The 15,740-nt window shown below is 30.1% G+C and overlaps 6 protein-coding genes across 9 annotated transcripts; 4 read left to right on the forward strand and 2 right to left on the reverse strand.

Annotated features, from left to right (window-relative positions):
* Positions 1–1,128: 1,128 nt before the first annotated feature.
* Positions 1,129–2,303, forward strand: LOC122402265. Its single transcript, XM_043404903.1, has 2 exons — positions 1,129–1,577; positions 1,660–2,303. Exons 1-2 carry the CDS (start codon positions 1,523–1,525, stop codon positions 2,301–2,303), a joined length of 699 nt encoding a protein of 232 aa, XP_043260838.1. The 5' UTR covers positions 1,129–1,522.
* A 694-nt stretch (positions 2,304–2,997) lies between these two features.
* On the forward strand, positions 2,998–4,785 carry LOC122402264 (NAD-dependent protein deacylase-like). The gene is made up of 6 exons (XM_043404902.1): positions 2,998–3,104; positions 3,411–3,734; positions 3,824–4,038; positions 4,106–4,248; positions 4,344–4,494; positions 4,688–4,785. Exons 2-6 carry the CDS (start codon positions 3,495–3,497, stop codon positions 4,740–4,742), a joined length of 804 nt encoding a protein of 267 aa, XP_043260837.1. The 5' UTR covers positions 2,998–3,104; positions 3,411–3,494; the 3' UTR covers positions 4,743–4,785.
* Positions 4,502–8,187, reverse strand: LOC122402262 (fanconi-associated nuclease 1-like). Its single transcript, XM_043404900.1, has 8 exons — positions 7,765–8,187; positions 6,496–7,670; positions 6,278–6,409; positions 5,757–6,203; positions 5,249–5,660; positions 5,042–5,164; positions 4,805–4,916; positions 4,502–4,650 (listed from the first exon to the last, which is right to left on the reverse strand). Exons 1-8 carry the CDS (start codon positions 7,882–7,884, stop codon positions 4,625–4,627), a joined length of 2,547 nt encoding a protein of 848 aa, XP_043260835.1. The 5' UTR covers positions 7,885–8,187; the 3' UTR covers positions 4,502–4,624.
* A 164-nt stretch (positions 8,188–8,351) lies between these two features.
* Positions 8,352–10,920, forward strand: LOC122402267 (protein krasavietz). The gene is made up of 8 exons (XM_043404906.1): positions 8,352–8,509; positions 9,094–9,165; positions 9,237–9,517; positions 9,600–9,904; positions 10,007–10,250; positions 10,322–10,541; positions 10,617–10,794; positions 10,853–10,920. The coding sequence occupies exons 2-8, from the start codon at positions 9,105–9,107 to the stop codon at positions 10,860–10,862; spliced, it is 1,299 nt and encodes a 432-aa protein (XP_043260841.1). The 5' UTR covers positions 8,352–8,509; positions 9,094–9,104; the 3' UTR covers positions 10,863–10,920.
* Positions 10,921–11,065: 145 nt separating this feature from the next.
* Positions 11,066–13,862, reverse strand: LOC122402268 (serine--tRNA ligase, mitochondrial). 3 transcript variants are annotated; one of them, XM_043404909.1, is made up of 5 exons: positions 13,729–13,862; positions 13,219–13,329; positions 12,423–13,153; positions 12,111–12,278; positions 11,066–11,994 (listed from the first exon to the last, which is right to left on the reverse strand). In XM_043404909.1, the coding sequence occupies exons 2-5, from the start codon at positions 13,279–13,281 to the stop codon at positions 11,673–11,675; spliced, it is 1,284 nt and encodes a 427-aa protein (XP_043260844.1). In that variant the 5' UTR covers positions 13,282–13,329; positions 13,729–13,862; the 3' UTR covers positions 11,066–11,672. The 3 variants fall into 3 exon arrangements, with proteins under 3 accessions (XP_043260844.1, XP_043260842.1, XP_043260843.1); XM_043404907.1 differs by lacking the exon at positions 13,729–13,862 and adding an exon at positions 13,423–13,528; XM_043404908.1 differs by lacking the exon at positions 13,729–13,862 and having other exon boundaries at positions 13,219–13,400.
* Positions 13,413–15,698, forward strand: LOC122402269 (oxygen-dependent coproporphyrinogen-III oxidase). 2 transcript variants are annotated; one of them, XM_043404911.1, is made up of 2 exons: positions 13,413–13,484; positions 14,290–15,698. In XM_043404911.1, the coding sequence occupies exon 2, from the start codon at positions 14,296–14,298 to the stop codon at positions 15,460–15,462; it is 1,167 nt and encodes a 388-aa protein (XP_043260846.1). In that variant the 5' UTR covers positions 13,413–13,484; positions 14,290–14,295; the 3' UTR covers positions 15,463–15,698. The 2 variants fall into 2 exon arrangements, with proteins under 2 accessions (XP_043260846.1, XP_043260845.1); XM_043404910.1 differs by lacking the exon at positions 13,413–13,484 and adding an exon at positions 13,885–14,023.
* Positions 15,699–15,740: the final 42 nt, after the last annotated feature.

Genomic DNA, 15,740 nt, shown 5'->3' on the forward strand with positions numbered 1-15,740 from the left:
TCGGAGAATAATAGCAGAAAATATGGCGTCTTTTGTACTCGAAATTAAAATTGCACGCACGACTATCACACGTAATTCCTTAAATCGACGATGCTGGATACTTCGCGACCGATTTAAATATTCTTGAATAATTACGCACGTACCGTGCATATTTCAGGTATAAGCGTTTAAACAAAGAACCAACGACATCGCGCATTTAAAAAAGCAGACACTTCTTACAACCTAAATCTCCTAAGTACGATCGTCGATGATTAGAAACTTCTATCTAATAAAAATTGATATTTAGTTGGAATAGTTGCAACTAAAAATTACTGTGACGTGTCCCACGATCGGTTATATAATTTAATTATATTCTAAATGTAGTGGAAAATATAAAAAAACGTGTGAATATTTATGTTAATATAATACATTCGATACTTAAACTTGATGGAAAAATTCTTCTGAGCACTTTGGATCTGTAGACCCCGAGTTTGAATGTAAAATCGAGGTTGAACTGTCAATAGGATAAGGTGAAAATGCAACGTTCGGTTTTGCGTAAAGAGTGGAACAAAAAATATCGCATGATCAGCACTATGTAACGAAAAGAATAATAAAAAGGAAGTACAGAATGTTTTCAACGATAACAAACATCAATAAATAGAAAACTATTCGAAGTAAACTATACAGCAAACCACTGATTAAGATTCCACGTGAAAAATAAACAAATTATTTAAATACCGACTTTTGTTTACAATTTGTATTCAATCGTTTAAAAACATTGACAAATCATCTGTCACGTGATAGATTTAAATTTAAGAAATAACTTTCTTCTTATTTCGTATAATTTTCAAGTTACAAGGAAATAAAAAATTGCTGGACATTTAAGGGATAAATTTTTAGCTTTCAATGTAAGCTTGGACAGCAGAAAGAATTATGTAATACATAATTCTATATATGCTCTACATACGCCCAAAATGTCAGAAGTTTTTGAATTTCCAAGTTGGGGGGTTCCTCTCTATACAGTTTGTTAACTTATCATTGCAGTTACGAATAGTTTAAACAGTTTCACGGTTCAGCCGCTAGAGTGCGATAGTTTCGAAAGTCGACATACCGACACAGACGAGGTATACGAGTAGACCTTTCACCTAATGTATCTAAATTCGTTTATTATATCAAGAAACAATTCTAAATTCGCAGCCATTAGTTCGTTGTTACTGTATTAGCCTGATGTTAATTAATAATTATTGACTGAAAGTTTCTTTGAATTTCTGTCGAGAACCAAGGTCGTACATCACGTATTTATTTCTTCGATCCTCTTTAAACTGTCGTAACTTCTGAACGGATTGAAGGATTTTAATTTTTAAAAATGCATACAACGCGTATTTTAATCGAGAATATGTAGAAATCGATTTTGATTCTCATAGTTAGTAGCGCCACAGTCTCGACACCGAAATAGTAAAAAGATTCTAGAGTATCGTCTGCGGTAGTATCTTTTAAAACAGTACTGCACAATATTCTATACATATATGTAATAATTAAAATAATGGCTCTAAATAAATTGTGCACAGCGTTTCGGCAAATAACAGTAGGCAGACAAAGTATGTTCAACGTTTTACTTTTAAACGATCTAACAATACAAATATAACCTAATTAATTTTCATTTAACTACTGTTATTCCAGGTAATGTTGTTGGAAGATATATTTCATATTATTTATCAGAGAAGCAACGTAATATTTTGCCGCTGTATTCTTCTAAAAATGCAGTATTTATAAAATACCCGGAAACAAATATTTCATTCGTACCAAAAACACTGAACATAGATTTTGCTAATGCAGACGGTGCTTTAAATAAAAATAAAATCGAAATACCATTTAAGAATATACTATCGATAGAAGAACCTTTAACGCAATATCCTATTCGACGTGACTTGCCGCTTATAGATAAATCTTTAGAGCTTCCTTCGAGCAGTAATGTGGGAAAATTTGCAGTAAACTTAATAGTGATTAGAAGACATAAAATGAAGAAACATCAGAGGAAGAAGCTTCGCAAGAAAATGCAGTATGTCTGGGCAAAAATAAGACAAATGCGTAATATAAGAAAAGAAAAAAATTTTCAAGCAGAATTAATCGCAAAGATTAAAGAAGCGCAAGCATTCGATGCAAAAGCGTATGTTTCTGAAAGACTTGCTCTTTTGAGAAAAGAACGAATACAAAAAACATATAGAGGTGAAATATTGCCACCAGCTATGATTAAGCAATTTTTAGAAGAAGAACAAGCTAGGAAGGAGAAGAGACGTAACAAATTTCGGTTAACACTTGATTAAATATGTATAAAGAATAATAAATGATATTTCCTATGTAGAAATCAGACTTACTAAATTTGTTAGTAAATGTTTCGCGATTTCTTTCTGACCATGTATTTGTTGTTAGACATGATCTGCCTTAGTTTAACATATTTTAATGCAGAAGTTAAATTTCTATCAAGAAATTTAAGCTCTGAATTTTATTTCTGTAGCTATAGTCTAAAGAGAACTCACAGTTTTGGCAATATGAATTAAATTTCGTGTTTTATTAGTAGTTTTAGAGCATTGTTCATTGATTTTAATTTTGCTAAAAGCATTGTTACTATGGGAATCTGGATATAAGATCTCAATATCTATTTTGAAAATCTTTTCAATCTTTCCAAGTATCCTAGAAGAATTTAAACCATTGGAGCTTCTTTTGTTTTAATGTTCCGATTTCTAATACATAAGAATTTAGAGGCCTGAATGAGCACTACAGATCAGTATTAAATTCTAAAAATTCATAATTTAATCCCAGATGAAGGATAATTAATTATTATTCAAGTTGTGATTCGATTTATTGAATTGGCGGGAATATGTTCCGACTTCCTTGCAATGGCGCCAAAAATCAGTTATTAAATTTGCGGGAATTTCTATTTTGTATTTCTGATACATTTTAGTAGTTACAATATCAATTCATAGATGACACCACATTTTTTCAAATACTTTAGGTAACGTAACGACGTAAGGAAAAGAACTATTGCTTCCAATAATTAATTTTAATAAAATTGATTCTTGAATGTTATCAGTGTCTGATATTTCATGGCGGGAGAAATTCATAAGGTAGAGATATGCATGTAAAATTAACTAAATAATCACGAATGATATCGATGTAACAATTTCCAAAAATTATTGATAAATGATAACTATTCATTTTGGGATGATGTGCATGTTAGTAGAAATTTATGCAAATTGGTACTGTGACTTCGTATCAGCTTGTAACAATAGAAAGATTAAAAGATTTTTTAACTATGAAAAGTTATTAACCAACACTCGACATTTCTACTAATTTTGGTTTCAAATCGCAATATTGCATAGTTTTATAGAAACGTTTCATTTTCTAATTACATAATTCTTTATTTCAAATAGTTTAATCTGTGAAAGACTGACACTGCACCATATTTCACGAAGACGAGGACTTTGCCTGGCCTAAGTGTTCTAGAAATGTGAAACATGAATATCATGAAATCATTTCGAGAAACATTATCAAATGCAAAAAACATATTGATATTAACTGGTAGCGGAATTTCTGCGGAATCTGGTATTCCCACTTTTCGCGGTGCCGGTGGTTATTGGCGAAAGTATCAAGCTCAAACGCTTGCAACTCCAGAAGCATTTGCAGCGAATCCTTCTTTAGTTTGGGAATTTTACGAATATCGTAGAAGAGTAGCGAACGAAGCTAAACCCAATAAAGTAATTAGATAATCCCATATTTTCTTCTGCTACCTAATATTCTATATCCGTTCTATGAATTTTAATACTTTTATTCTGGTATATCCTAGGCTCATAATGCAATAGCAGCCTTTCAAAATCGTGCCTTAAAAGAAGGTAAGATTGTTACTATTGTAACACAAAACATTGATGAACTTCATCAACGAGCAGGTGCAAACAACGTAGTGGAACTTCATGGATCGCTTTATAAAACCCGCTGCACAGTTTGCCAAGATGTTGCAATAAATAAAAATATTCCAATATGTTCTGCATTGGAAGGAAAAGGGTAGGAACATGATTGCATTATAAATATAATATAGATTATACTATGAATATAATTTATATATCCATAGATCTCCAGATCCAAACATTATGGTTTCTGATATTTTGAAAGACGATTTACCTAGATGTTGTAAAGAAAACTGTAATGGTTTGCTAAGACCTCATATTGTATGGTTTGGTGAAAATTTGTACGAAGATGTACTTAAACAAGCCAGTAAGTACTCTTTAATGATACATAAAATATATTACAATATTACACGAATAATTTACATAAAAATGTGAATAAAATGTTTCATTTTTAAACACTAGATGATGCTGTAGAAAATTGTGACGCGTGCTTGATTATTGGTACATCGTCGATTGTATATCCTGCAGCAATGTTTGCACCACAAGTAGCAAAACGCAATATTCCCGTTGCCGAATTTAACTTAGAAACAACTCCCGCTACAAAACACTTTGAGTAAGTTAAATTCAAAATTGTATTAAATGGTTTTTAGATAGAATAAATAGCAAGCTAATCTGTATAAAAATTATAGTATGTTGGTATGTAAAATATTTAAATTCGTAGCTATCCAGGGCTTTTATATTTTCTATCTGTTTTTTGCACCGAGTTTATCTGTAACAAAGTAACGTTTCTTTTTGTTATTTTTAAGTTATCACTTTGAGGGGCCCTGCACTACTACAGTAACAGAAGCTTTGCAACCTTGAGTTTATTAAAAAATGTAAGTTTAGAATTTGATATAATTATTTAATATTAATAAAATATTTACCTTGTACTAGACATACTTCAGTGTTAAGTCCAAGATGGTTTAAATATTGCAACCATAATTGTTGTTTCGTTGAGAGAACATCTCGTGGTCCTTTTACTTCTATAATCTTATACTGTAAAAGAAACAAGTTATGTTCATTAGATTTAACAAAAATGTATGTATACTGACAGTTCTTATTTCGAAACTATACAAAAATATATATATATATGTATATATAAATTTTATATAAATATCTACCCGCTTGGTCTCATAATTCCATGCAATTAAATCAGGAAATCCAGCCTTCCAAAGTTTAAAGTTCTGAATAAGTCGTTTACAAATTCCTACAATACCTTCAACTCCTAAACAGTATACTATTTCCTAAAAGTAATAATTTTATTCTTTTCTTGCAAATTATTATATAGCATAGCATATGATACAAAATAATTTCAAAAAAATACGTACTTTTAACTGTAAACTGTTCTTTAGTAAGTTTGAATTCATTATAGATTGATATTGTTTATATATTTCAAATCTTTTTTTCATGAAGGAGCTTAAAGTTTCCGAATCAAAATTCTTAATAATTTCAAATTTTATATTTACTTTCTCTTTTCTATTATCATAGAAATGTTCAGTGAATAAATCACCTGGAGCATATTGATACAGTGTTACAAACGCCCCTGGAATATCTATTTCATAAATTTCTTCCCAGAATAAAGTAACGAATAAAAGAATTGGCAATTCGCCTTCACAATGTACTGCATTAGGAAATCCTTGTTCAGAATAGTGATACGATGCAAGCATTTCTACCGATCCATAACTTTGACTTTCACTATTACTTTCTATGCACCAAACACTCTTATTTCCAATCCCTCTGCTAAAATAATTTTACATTAAATCTTTCACTCATTATGAAATTATAATATATGATTTTGTCTTTTTATTAAAAGATCAGGGATGCAACTGAACTTACTTAGGCATTGATAAAGCATTTATAGTAATAGATGAAACTTCGTATTTTGGCATTTGGTGAATATGATCATTTAAAACTTTATCAATATTGATTTTTGTATGTGGCTTTACACCTTTCTTTTTTTTAAAAATTTTATTTGCTCTTTCAAGAAGTTCTACTCGATCTACTTGTGACAAATTTTCTGTTCCTAAGGCTTCAATTATTACTGATGCGCTAGCATCTACATCTTTGTGGTGATACATTTTAATAAGTGCTAATTCATTGTACCAACTTCCTTTATACTTAGACAAGTGACAATCTTGCTCTAATAAAAAGTTTAAAATTTCCAAGACATGTTTTTTGTCTTCAATTTTTTTAAATGCTTCTATGGATTTTGAAAGTATTTTCAACCACACGTATTCAGGCATGAAACATCTAACATGCATGGGAATTGTAGAATTTCTTAATCTACAAAATGTATGTTCCAAGTATAATTAATATTGAAATTTGTTTCCAACAAATGAGTATCTATTTTTAAATACCTTAACGATTCAATTTTCAATACATTTGACAATTTATCCATAGCTAAATTTCCATAATATCGTACTTTCTCCCAATTTTTCTTCTCAATAGATTCCAATGTAGTAAACAACATAGATTTAGCATGAATGTAACTGTAAATACAAATGAATTTAAATAAACTAAAGAACTTCTTTCATACATCAACATTATAGTTATATGATAAGTACGAAAATCTTACTTTAGTAAATGTGACGTGCAAGAAAATATTGGAAAACGAATTTCAGGAATGTTGGGAAACATTGCTTTTCCTAAATAAACATCATATAAATTGAAAAATGTATCTGCTATGCTCATTTTTGGATCTTGATTTGGTACAAGTAAAGTAATTATTTTATCAATAATATTCCATGTCCTGTCAGTTATACATACACAATAATCCAATATATCAAAAATAGAAGTATACAAAATATCATTTGGACTTTTCATACCAGGAAACAAAGATTTGTTCTTTGATAATTTTAATAATTTGGTTATGATATTTTCTTTTTTTCCATTCGAATCTATTTTCATAACTTGGCAAAGTTGACGTATTTCACCAACTTGCAATAAATGGAGTAGAGTAGACAAGTTTTCATTTTTAACATCAAATGTACAAATAGATCGTGAAGCAAGAAGTTTAAACACAGGTTGTAAGTTCGAAGCTATTTCCGGATACTTTATATTACTTTTTCTATGCCATGTTTTCTTCCTTTTTATCATACATGTCAGTAACAATTGAGCATTTACAGGAAGAGTAACAATGGAATATATAAAGTCCATTTCATTTTCATCGAAGTAACCGCAATTTACAGGATTAGAAAGAACTGTAAAAATAACAGCGGACAAGATTTTTGAGTTTAAGTTATTAGAAAAATTTATTTCACTTTCTTCATACTTTACTGATGTCTTTGTGTTTATGCAACTATACTGGTAATTAAATCTGCTATTAGAATATATTTTTTCCAGATTAAAATTATTTGGTGGAATAGCACCATGCTTTGCTAAATTCATATGCTCAATTGCTTTAGTTATAATGTCATTATGTTGAGTGTGGCCCGAAAGGTTTTGTGGCAAGTTTTTCAATTTTTTATTAGATGGTACTTTTGGAGAATATTTTAACCGTTTTACTGGAGAAATAGAATCACGGTTGTTTGTAACTTGAATATTAGTTTTGTTAGGAGATCTTAATCTTTCATTATCATCGTAGCTTGGTATTATTTCTTCCTTCTTTACTTCCATACTATTATTACGATCTATTGCTATTTCACTCATCTCCAAACTACATTCTAAGTCTTGTTTTGGTGTTCTCAAATTAATTTCATTATCATCAGAACTAATAATATGTGTTTTATTTTGTTTCTCAGTTTTCTTTTTCTAAAAAGGGTACAAGTAACATAAGTATTATATTACATTATAAGCACTTGAAAATCTAAATAATCGGTGAACATAGTAATAAATAGTAGCTTACAGATCTTGAATACGATATATCTTTTAATCTAGAATTTTTGTTAATGCCAATCGTTTTATTTGATCTTTGCGTGCTAATTATTGATTTGTAATATTGATCAATGCGCATTTGATGTGACATTTTTTTTAAAGCTATAATGCGTGTTTCACAAATTTTATTATTCAATCAGTATCGTTAACCCCTTGCCAGTTTCGCAATTTTGATAAAATCGGTGTGTACTAGCACGTCTTCGTGACTTCGTTGTAACATAAGTCATCTTATAATTGCCTAGTTTCTTCGTACATTTACGATGAAAACAGTAACGTGTACACTTCCTACAAAAACTCGCCACGTAGGCTGCCGCATCAATTAACAATAAATAAGTAATGCACACGAACTCGGATCAAAAAGTAGATTCAATTGTACGGCTACTCTTTGTACACGTGTCGTTTCTATATGTTATTCTACCAATGTTCTTCAGTTCTGGTTTCTGAATCCAACATGGCGCTCGCGTGTTACCATTGGCTGAATAGTTCGTAGCAATTTTTAGCGCCCTCTTTCACCGTAAACCGTTTAGATGGCGTTAAAAACACGTTATGAAATACAAATTCGAGTAACCTATCTATTCTCTACCAATCGTGACTTCTTCTTAGATTAATTCTCTTCGGTTTCACTGAACTTAAGTGCTCAAAATCTTCTTTGGAATATTTCGTATTGCTCTTGTACACCTGGAAAGGGGTAGTTTTACAGTTCTACGTGCATTTATGTAAGTTAACAAAGAAAAATGGCTAATAATTGATTAATATTCTCTCGGTTCTGGGATAATCCATCCATCGTAAGGAGTTGAACATTTTTATAGATTTCGACCATCGTGGTCTCATTGCGTGACCTTAACCTTAGAAAGCAATGAATTACTCAAAATACATGTTTTTTGCATCGTTTATAATACGATCGTATAAAGTAGTTAATAATCAGAAATTTTTATATATAATTATTTATTTTACAAATATCGCCATTTGTCAGGGATGTCGCCATTTGTCAGGGATGTGCCAACGACAGCTTTGAAGTCGAATGTTACGCGCATTGTGATCGCGTTGGTAGTCTTGTTTGATTTTCCAACACTTTTAAATGCGTATTTGCAAATAAAAATACTTTCAAGTATAGCTAATGTTTGAATAACTGTTTGTATATATGTACGATGGAATTATTTTTCAATATTTTGTACAATTATTGCACAAGCTTAGTAGTAGAATACCTTATAAACATAGTCTGAAATTTAACTTTTTTTCAAATCATTACGGTTAAAACATATTTTAAATACGGTATTTATAGAAATTTTCATAATTTCAGAAAGGTATTGTATGAGTCAAAAAATAGAAAAACCAATATTATCAGGTCAACGCATAAAGACCAGAAAAAGAGGTACGTTTCGAAAATTAGAGAATTTTGTTTAATATTTGTTGAAAATTATAATAAATTTAATTACAAATTAGATGAAAAAGAAAAGTATGATCCAACGGGATTCAGGGATGCAATTATTCTTGGTTTGGAAAAGGCTGGTAACGATTTAGATGCAATTTCAAAGTACTTGGATGCAGCCGGCTCTAAATTAGACTACCGCCGATACGGAGAAGACCTATTTGACATTTTAATAGCTGGCGGTCTTTTAATACCAGGTGGTTCTATTGCTCAAGATGGCGATAAACCCGTTAAAGCTACTGCTTGTCTTTTTGAACAACCAGAAGATATGGAATCAATGCGCAACTTTGAACAAGTGATATATTACATACAATACATATTTAGAGGAAATTTATTAATTTTATATTATATGATCATGGTTGCAATTTGATTTTTAGGTTTTCATTAAACTTATGCGACGATATAAATACTTGGAAAAAATGTTTGAAGATGAAATGAAAAAAGTATTGGTTTTTATGAAGGGCTTTACCCCTGTAGAAAGAACAAAATTGGCTAAAATGACAGCTTTATGGATTTCCAATGGATCTGTACCACCCTCTGTGCTTTCAGTTTTAATTAATGAACATCTTGTCAAAGATAATTTAGCATTAGACTTTTTATTAGAGGTTTTTGTTACTTGGAGAGAGGAAAAAGGTCTCTCTAGTTTAATGACTGCATTAAAAAAGGGCAACATCGAAAGAAGGTATAAAAATATTCTATATCCTGTACGGAGTGTTAAAAAAATGTGTTTCAATACTTTAAGGACTTGGATTTTTTATTATTTTGCTTTTTTCGCAACAAACAGGTTAATGGAATTTGTACCACCAAATAGACGAACAGAGGAGCATTTTCGATCTGTATTTGAGGCTGTTGGTCTTGCAGATATTGTGAAATTACACAAAGCTCAAGCAAGTCAAGAAGCAAAGCGAGATTTGCAACAATTACTCTTGGATGATTTAGCTGAAAATCGTTCTATGAAAGATATTATATTCGATCTCAAACAAATGGCACAAAGATGTGCCATTCCTGAACATGAAGTTATTGGCCTGGTAATTGTGGTTATATTAGAATTATTATTATAATCATGCTAACAAAAGAAAACATAAACGATTATTTACAGATTTGGGGCGTTGTAATGGGACAAGCCGAATGGAATAAAAAGGAAGAATTGGTAGCTGATCAGGCATTGAAACATCTAAAAGTATATACTCCGCTATTTTGTGCTTTTACAGTCACTGCCAAATCTGAGCTTGCACTCATACTCAAGGTCCAGGAATTCTGTTATGAAAATATGAACTTTATGAAAGTCTTCCAAAAAATTGTTTTGCTATTTTATAAAAGTACGTTGTAATTAACTATACAGCATTCATAAAGATTTGGTACCATTTTTGATTTTTAATAACATTTTATTTTAGCATATGTAATATCAGAGGAAGTAATTTTGAAGTGGTATAAGGAGGGTCATTCGGTTAAAGGAAAACTACTCTTTTTGCAGCAAATGAAAAAATTTGTTGAGTGGTTACAGATAGCTGAAGAGGAGTCTGAATCTGGAGAAGAGGAAGATGGAAATGACGAAGAAGAAAAGCAACAAAAGTATGTTATTTGAATATGTTAAAATTCTTTTAATTATATAACCTTTTTTACATTTCAGAATAATATAACCTTCATTGTCAGAAAATAACATATTTGAACTTTATTCGAAATTTCAAAAATGAATCAGATATAAACTGCAATTGGATCGTACTGATAAACAGAATTTTTAAAAAACCAAAGTTTGTATTACTATGAGACAGTATAACGAAAACAAATATATAAAACTTTTTAATTATTGATAGACAGGAAACAACATTATACTAACATCCAATTAGTATGGAAGATAAATTGTAAATTTGCAATGTCTTCAAATTGTATTACTTTAAGAAAAAATATTTTGTGTTACGTTTGTATAACACCGCTACAAAATATATACAGAATAACAAAAAAAAGGTTATCAAAGAATAGATCTTTATCCCTATGTATGTATAATTTTCAGACCCTCTTTCTTTGTATAAGAATATTGTATTAGTTTATAGAAAATATATTGTCAGGTGGTGTTTAATGTTTGAAGTTTTAGTAAACCCTATTTTTCTGGGACAAGTTGAACAATTTTGTAATTATAAATATTTCAATTTAGTAATTTTCTAAATACAATTGTGACTTTATGTTTTTATATTAGCAACAAAATCATAACTAACATTCATTTAAAGAAAATTAAACAAACGGCTGAACTTTATTCACTGGCTGACTTGAATTTGTTCATAATACATATATATATATATATATACTGTTCAGATAAATTATACTTATTCTTTTATATTTACACATTTTTTCTATAAATACAATAAAAAAAATATGATTACAATTTTAAATATTCTGAACATTTATAGAAATTGTATTTGTGTTACGACGAAATATACATGTACGTCGATGCACTAAAGTTTTTGCTTGTATTTATAGATTCTCATGGCTGCAACTGGTTGTTTTCTGATAAGTGTTTTTCCTCTCATGTACGGTATTAATATTTCAGGAATTTTAATGCGAGCATGTTTTGTTTGATGTGTTTCACAAAGTGCAATTAACATACGGGGAATTGCGCATGCAGTTCCATTTAATGTATGAACATGCAAGACTTCTCCATTTCTTGCTTTGTATTTTATACTAAGTCGTCGTGATTGATAATCTGTACAATTACTGCAACTAGATAATTCTCCATATAATTGTCTTCCAGGCATCCAACCTTCCATATCAACTTTTCTAATTACATAAAATTTTAAATGCAGTATTTAACAGATTAAAATGGAATTAAATATTTATATTGATTTGTTTGAAATACTTCGTGTAATGAAATGAGATACCCTGTATGTTCATACCTATATGCAGGAGCTCCTAAATCACAAGGTGGCATATCAATTATTTTAAAATGTAAATTTAAAGAAGAAAATAAATTTTCTTGTATCGCTTGAAGATTCTGAAATTCTTCCATAGATTTTTCTTGCTCTGAACACACAAACATCTCAACCTTCGTAAACTGATGAACTCTTAAAATAAATAAATTAATTAAAATATGATGTTCAAATTTCAATTCTTGCTAGATATTATATACCGTACCAAACTGTAACTGAAGAAGGAATCAAACTTATATAGAAATACATGTATCGGTATTAAATAGAGTCAAATATTACCTATATATTCCTCTTTCATTTATGGTACTAGATGTTTCTGCTCTAAAACATCTGCTCACAGCAGCTAGTTTTAATGGCAAATCATCAATGGAAAATGTAGTATTCATTATTTTGTAGGCTAATGCCATTTCTGATGTTCCGGATAAACTGTAATTATCTCCATAGGAAGAATTTAAAGTATATACTAGAGTTCGTTCATTATCTGATATTAATCCACATCTCTCTATAACTTTAGTAGGAATAATATCAGGTACTGAAACAAGTTTGAAACCATGTTTTACTAATTCATTAACTGTATAATGAACCAATGCTTCTTCCAATTCTGCCAAATCTCCTACGAATATATAACCTCTTTGTCCTACCAAGGGACCTAAGGCTTCATTTCTCAGTAATTTTAATTTTTTAACCAACGGTAAAAATTCTTGTAATTCAAAATCAAATTCTGGCTTGCATCCACATTTCTTTAATACCTGCGGTTCATTACCATAAGACAATATAGTTGGATCCGTCTGATTTGGGATTTTACTTAATTCATACAAAAAAGATTCTTTTAATTTGGGCTTTTGTGAATACTCAAGAACTTTGTCAATATTTCCAATACCTTTCCTTTTTATTATGTTATTCAAAATAATATCCCGATTTGATGGATTACACAAAAACTCTATATTATACTCAGGTTCTGGAATTTGTTGTATTGTGTTTACATCACTTTGTGTATATCGTTTTTTAAACTACAACAAATTATCCGAATGAAATATTAATATCTCAACAAAAAATAGAATAATTTATAACGTACCAAAATTTGTGTTTGAAATCGTTGATGTTTTAGAAACCGATTACACCCTTTATTGAACCACATTTTATGCGTACATACATATGTGTATGTTACTGGTGATGTTTAATTAACCTAATATGTACATACATATATTTTTGTTAATATATTGATTATCTAATACAATTTCAAGACAAGAAAAAACATAGAAACACAACGGCGACGTACCGCTGGTGTGTATCTAGCGTAAATTGAATGCTAATCTCTAAATGTAAAGCAAGTAAAGCATAGTAAGTGAAAAAAGATCAGTAAAGTTAAAGTTGCGATGGCACCACGTACGAAGTAATTTTTTAATCATTGCAAAACAGTACTTATTCAAATTTAAAGTAATGGTAATTTCAATATGGTGATATATGGTGACTACTATTTTTTAACCGACATTGGAGTATTCGCATATTTAGGTTGGATTTCCCTGATCTAATATAAACTTTTAATTTCTTTTAAAATGAAAGAAGAACAACATTCATCGCTTACGAGTATATTTGTTTTTGTGGTTATGTTGTCTAAGAAACAATTTGTCTCACGTATTTGCGTACGATTATCTCCACAATTCTTAGAAATAATAAACGTGCTTTTTCGGTATTTGCTAAACACCGAAACTTTATGTATTTAATGATATTACAATATTATACAATATTCTCATTGTTTCGGTATAAAATTATTTTCATACGTTTTTTTTACTTTGAATGAATTAAGTTGTTCGTGATTTGTATAACCAAGAATTGTATCATTTGTAATATTTGCAAATTTACTTGATATAAAAAGAACGGTAAGCACTATTTGTTTAGCAGTTTCAAGATATATGTGGTACCTACTTCGATGGTGAACGGGAAACGTTAAAAATAAAAAAATCTTGTTTAACTTTGTTTCTTGGTTATAAATAATTTTCTGTGTCATTGAATGTACATACAAAACATGTACAAACAGTTTGTTAGTTGTGCTAATTGAGTTTGTATCTATAACTTGGAAACAAAGTTAAATGTCCTATATAAATAATGTAATAAAACTAATATTTGTAAATAACATCAATTACAGGTAGCCATGGTTGCCCGTGTTTTATTCAGAAATTGGACTTCTCTACGTTATTTTCTTTGTAATTGTTATAAAGATCAAAACAAAATTAAAAGTTCTAAATATGTTGGTATTGGTTTTTTCACAGCCATCATGGTATACAATACTTCTGGAAATATAGTTTTAGCAGCTAAAAATGAATTAGATATGAAACAATTCATGGCGCAACCCATTACCGACATGGAGGAATTAAAGAAAAGGAATAATATGAGAAAAAAAGTAGAATTGTTAGTAATGAAAACCCAAGGAGATTTTTGTAAAGCTTTAGAGTCATTAGAAGATCCTGCTTATCGTTTTAAAGTTGATCGATGGATCAGAGAGGAAGGTGGTGGAGGAATTACTTGCGTTTTACAAGATGGAACTGTTTTTGAAAAGGCTGGTGTAAATGTATCTGTTGTTACCGGTACATTGCCATCGAGCGCGGTGCAACAGATGAGAGCACGTGGAAAAACTATGCAAGAAGGACCTATGCCATTCTTTGCAGCTGGTGTAAGCGCTGTAATTCATCCACGTAATCCCATGATTCCAACAATACATTTTAATTATCGTTACTTTGAGGTTGAAAATCAAGATGGATCGATTCAATGGTGGTTTGGAGGAGGTACCGATTTGACGCCCTACTACTTAAATGAAGACGATGTAAAACATTTTCATAGTGCTTTAAAACATGCATGTGATAAACATGATCCTTCTTACTATCAAAAATATAAAAAATGGTGCGACGATTATTTCTTTATTACGCATAGAGGAGAATGTAGAGGCGTCGGCGGTATCTTTTTTGATGATCTTGATGTGCCAAATCAAAATGACGCATTCCAATTTGTAAAATCTTGCGCAGAAGCTGTTATTCCTTCTTATATTCCATTAGTGGAAAAGCATAAAGATGATGCATATGGATATGCAGAGAGGCAATGGCAGTTACTACGTAGAGGACGATACGTTGAATTTAATTTAATATACGATCGCGGTACAAAATTTGGTTTATACACTCCTGGTGCACGATACGAAAGTATACTAATGTCTTTACCTTTGTCTGCAAACTGGCAGTATATGCATAAACCAGATCCTGGGTCAAAAGAAGCAAAACTTATCGATGTACTACAAAATCCTAGGGATTGGTTGAATATACAAAAATAATATTCAATGTATAAAAGAAATACTATCAAAATGTCTCCATACATAAAGAATATTATTCTTGTTATTATTAGAATTATCATTTCAATGAATAATATAAACTAAGATCTCCATGATTTATTATATTTTTTATTCAATTAGCAAATGAATTTGCATTGATTTATACAAACGCGCGCGTACATAAGCAAATAAACAAAGCTAATTACAAAAAACATAGTAGTAATTTCAGTTTTACAAGATACAGCTATACTTTTGAAACATTTAAATATATTTTTCGAGTA

Source organism: Colletes gigas, unplaced genomic scaffold, assembly GCF_013123115.1.
Source record: "Colletes gigas isolate AHSC1104 unplaced genomic scaffold, ASM1312311v1 Colletes_gigas_Sc00034, whole genome shotgun sequence".
In the NCBI taxonomy this organism is placed as follows: Eukaryota; Metazoa; Arthropoda; class Insecta; order Hymenoptera; family Colletidae; genus Colletes; species Colletes gigas.

Excerpts from the sequence above, each read along its gene's own strand:
- LOC122402265 (XM_043404903.1), top strand. The coding sequence starts at position 1,523 with ATGGCTCTAAATAAATTGTGCACAGCGTTTCGGCAAATAACAGTAGGC. Across the intron at positions 1,578-1,659 it reads AATAACAGTAGGCAGACAAA|GTAATGTTGTTGGAAGATAT; the intron begins GTATGTTCAACG and ends CTGTTATTCCAG.
- LOC122402264 (XM_043404902.1), top strand. The coding sequence starts at position 3,495 with ATGAATATCATGAAATCATTTCGAGAAACATTATCAAATGCAAAAAAC. Across the intron at positions 3,735-3,823 it reads ACGAAGCTAAACCCAATAAA|GCTCATAATGCAATAGCAGC; the intron begins GTAATTAGATAA and ends GGTATATCCTAG. Across the intron at positions 4,495-4,687 it reads CCCGCTACAAAACACTTTGA|TTATCACTTTGAGGGGCCCT; the intron begins GTAAGTTAAATT and ends GTTATTTTTAAG.
- LOC122402262 (XM_043404900.1), bottom strand. The coding sequence starts at position 7,884 with ATGTCACATCAAATGCGCATTGATCAATATTACAAATCAATAATTAGC. Across the intron at positions 6,410-6,495 it reads TGCACGTCACATTTACTAAA|TTACATTCATGCTAAATCTA; the intron begins GTAAGATTTTCG and ends TTGTATTTACAG. Across the intron at positions 4,651-4,804 it reads TGAAGTATGTCTAGTACAAG|ATAAACTCGGTGCAAAAAAC; the intron begins GTAAATATTTTA and ends ACTTTGTTACAG.
- LOC122402267 (XM_043404906.1), top strand. The coding sequence starts at position 9,105 with ATGAGTCAAAAAATAGAAAAACCAATATTATCAGGTCAACGCATAAAG. Across the intron at positions 9,518-9,599 it reads CAATGCGCAACTTTGAACAA|GTTTTCATTAAACTTATGCG; the intron begins GTGATATATTAC and ends TTTGATTTTTAG. Across the intron at positions 9,905-10,006 it reads AAGGGCAACATCGAAAGAAG|GTTAATGGAATTTGTACCAC; the intron begins GTATAAAAATAT and ends CGCAACAAACAG.
- LOC122402268 (XM_043404909.1), bottom strand. The coding sequence starts at position 13,281 with ATGTGGTTCAATAAAGGGTGTAATCGGTTTCTAAAACATCAACGATTT. Across the intron at positions 13,154-13,218 it reads GATTTCAAACACAAATTTTG|TTTAAAAAACGATATACACA; the intron begins GTACGTTATAAA and ends AATTTGTTGTAG. Across the intron at positions 12,279-12,422 it reads AATGAAAGAGGAATATATAG|AGTTCATCAGTTTACGAAGG; the intron begins GTAATATTTGAC and ends ATTTATTTTAAG.
- LOC122402269 (XM_043404911.1), top strand. The coding sequence starts at position 14,296 with ATGGTTGCCCGTGTTTTATTCAGAAATTGGACTTCTCTACGTTATTTT.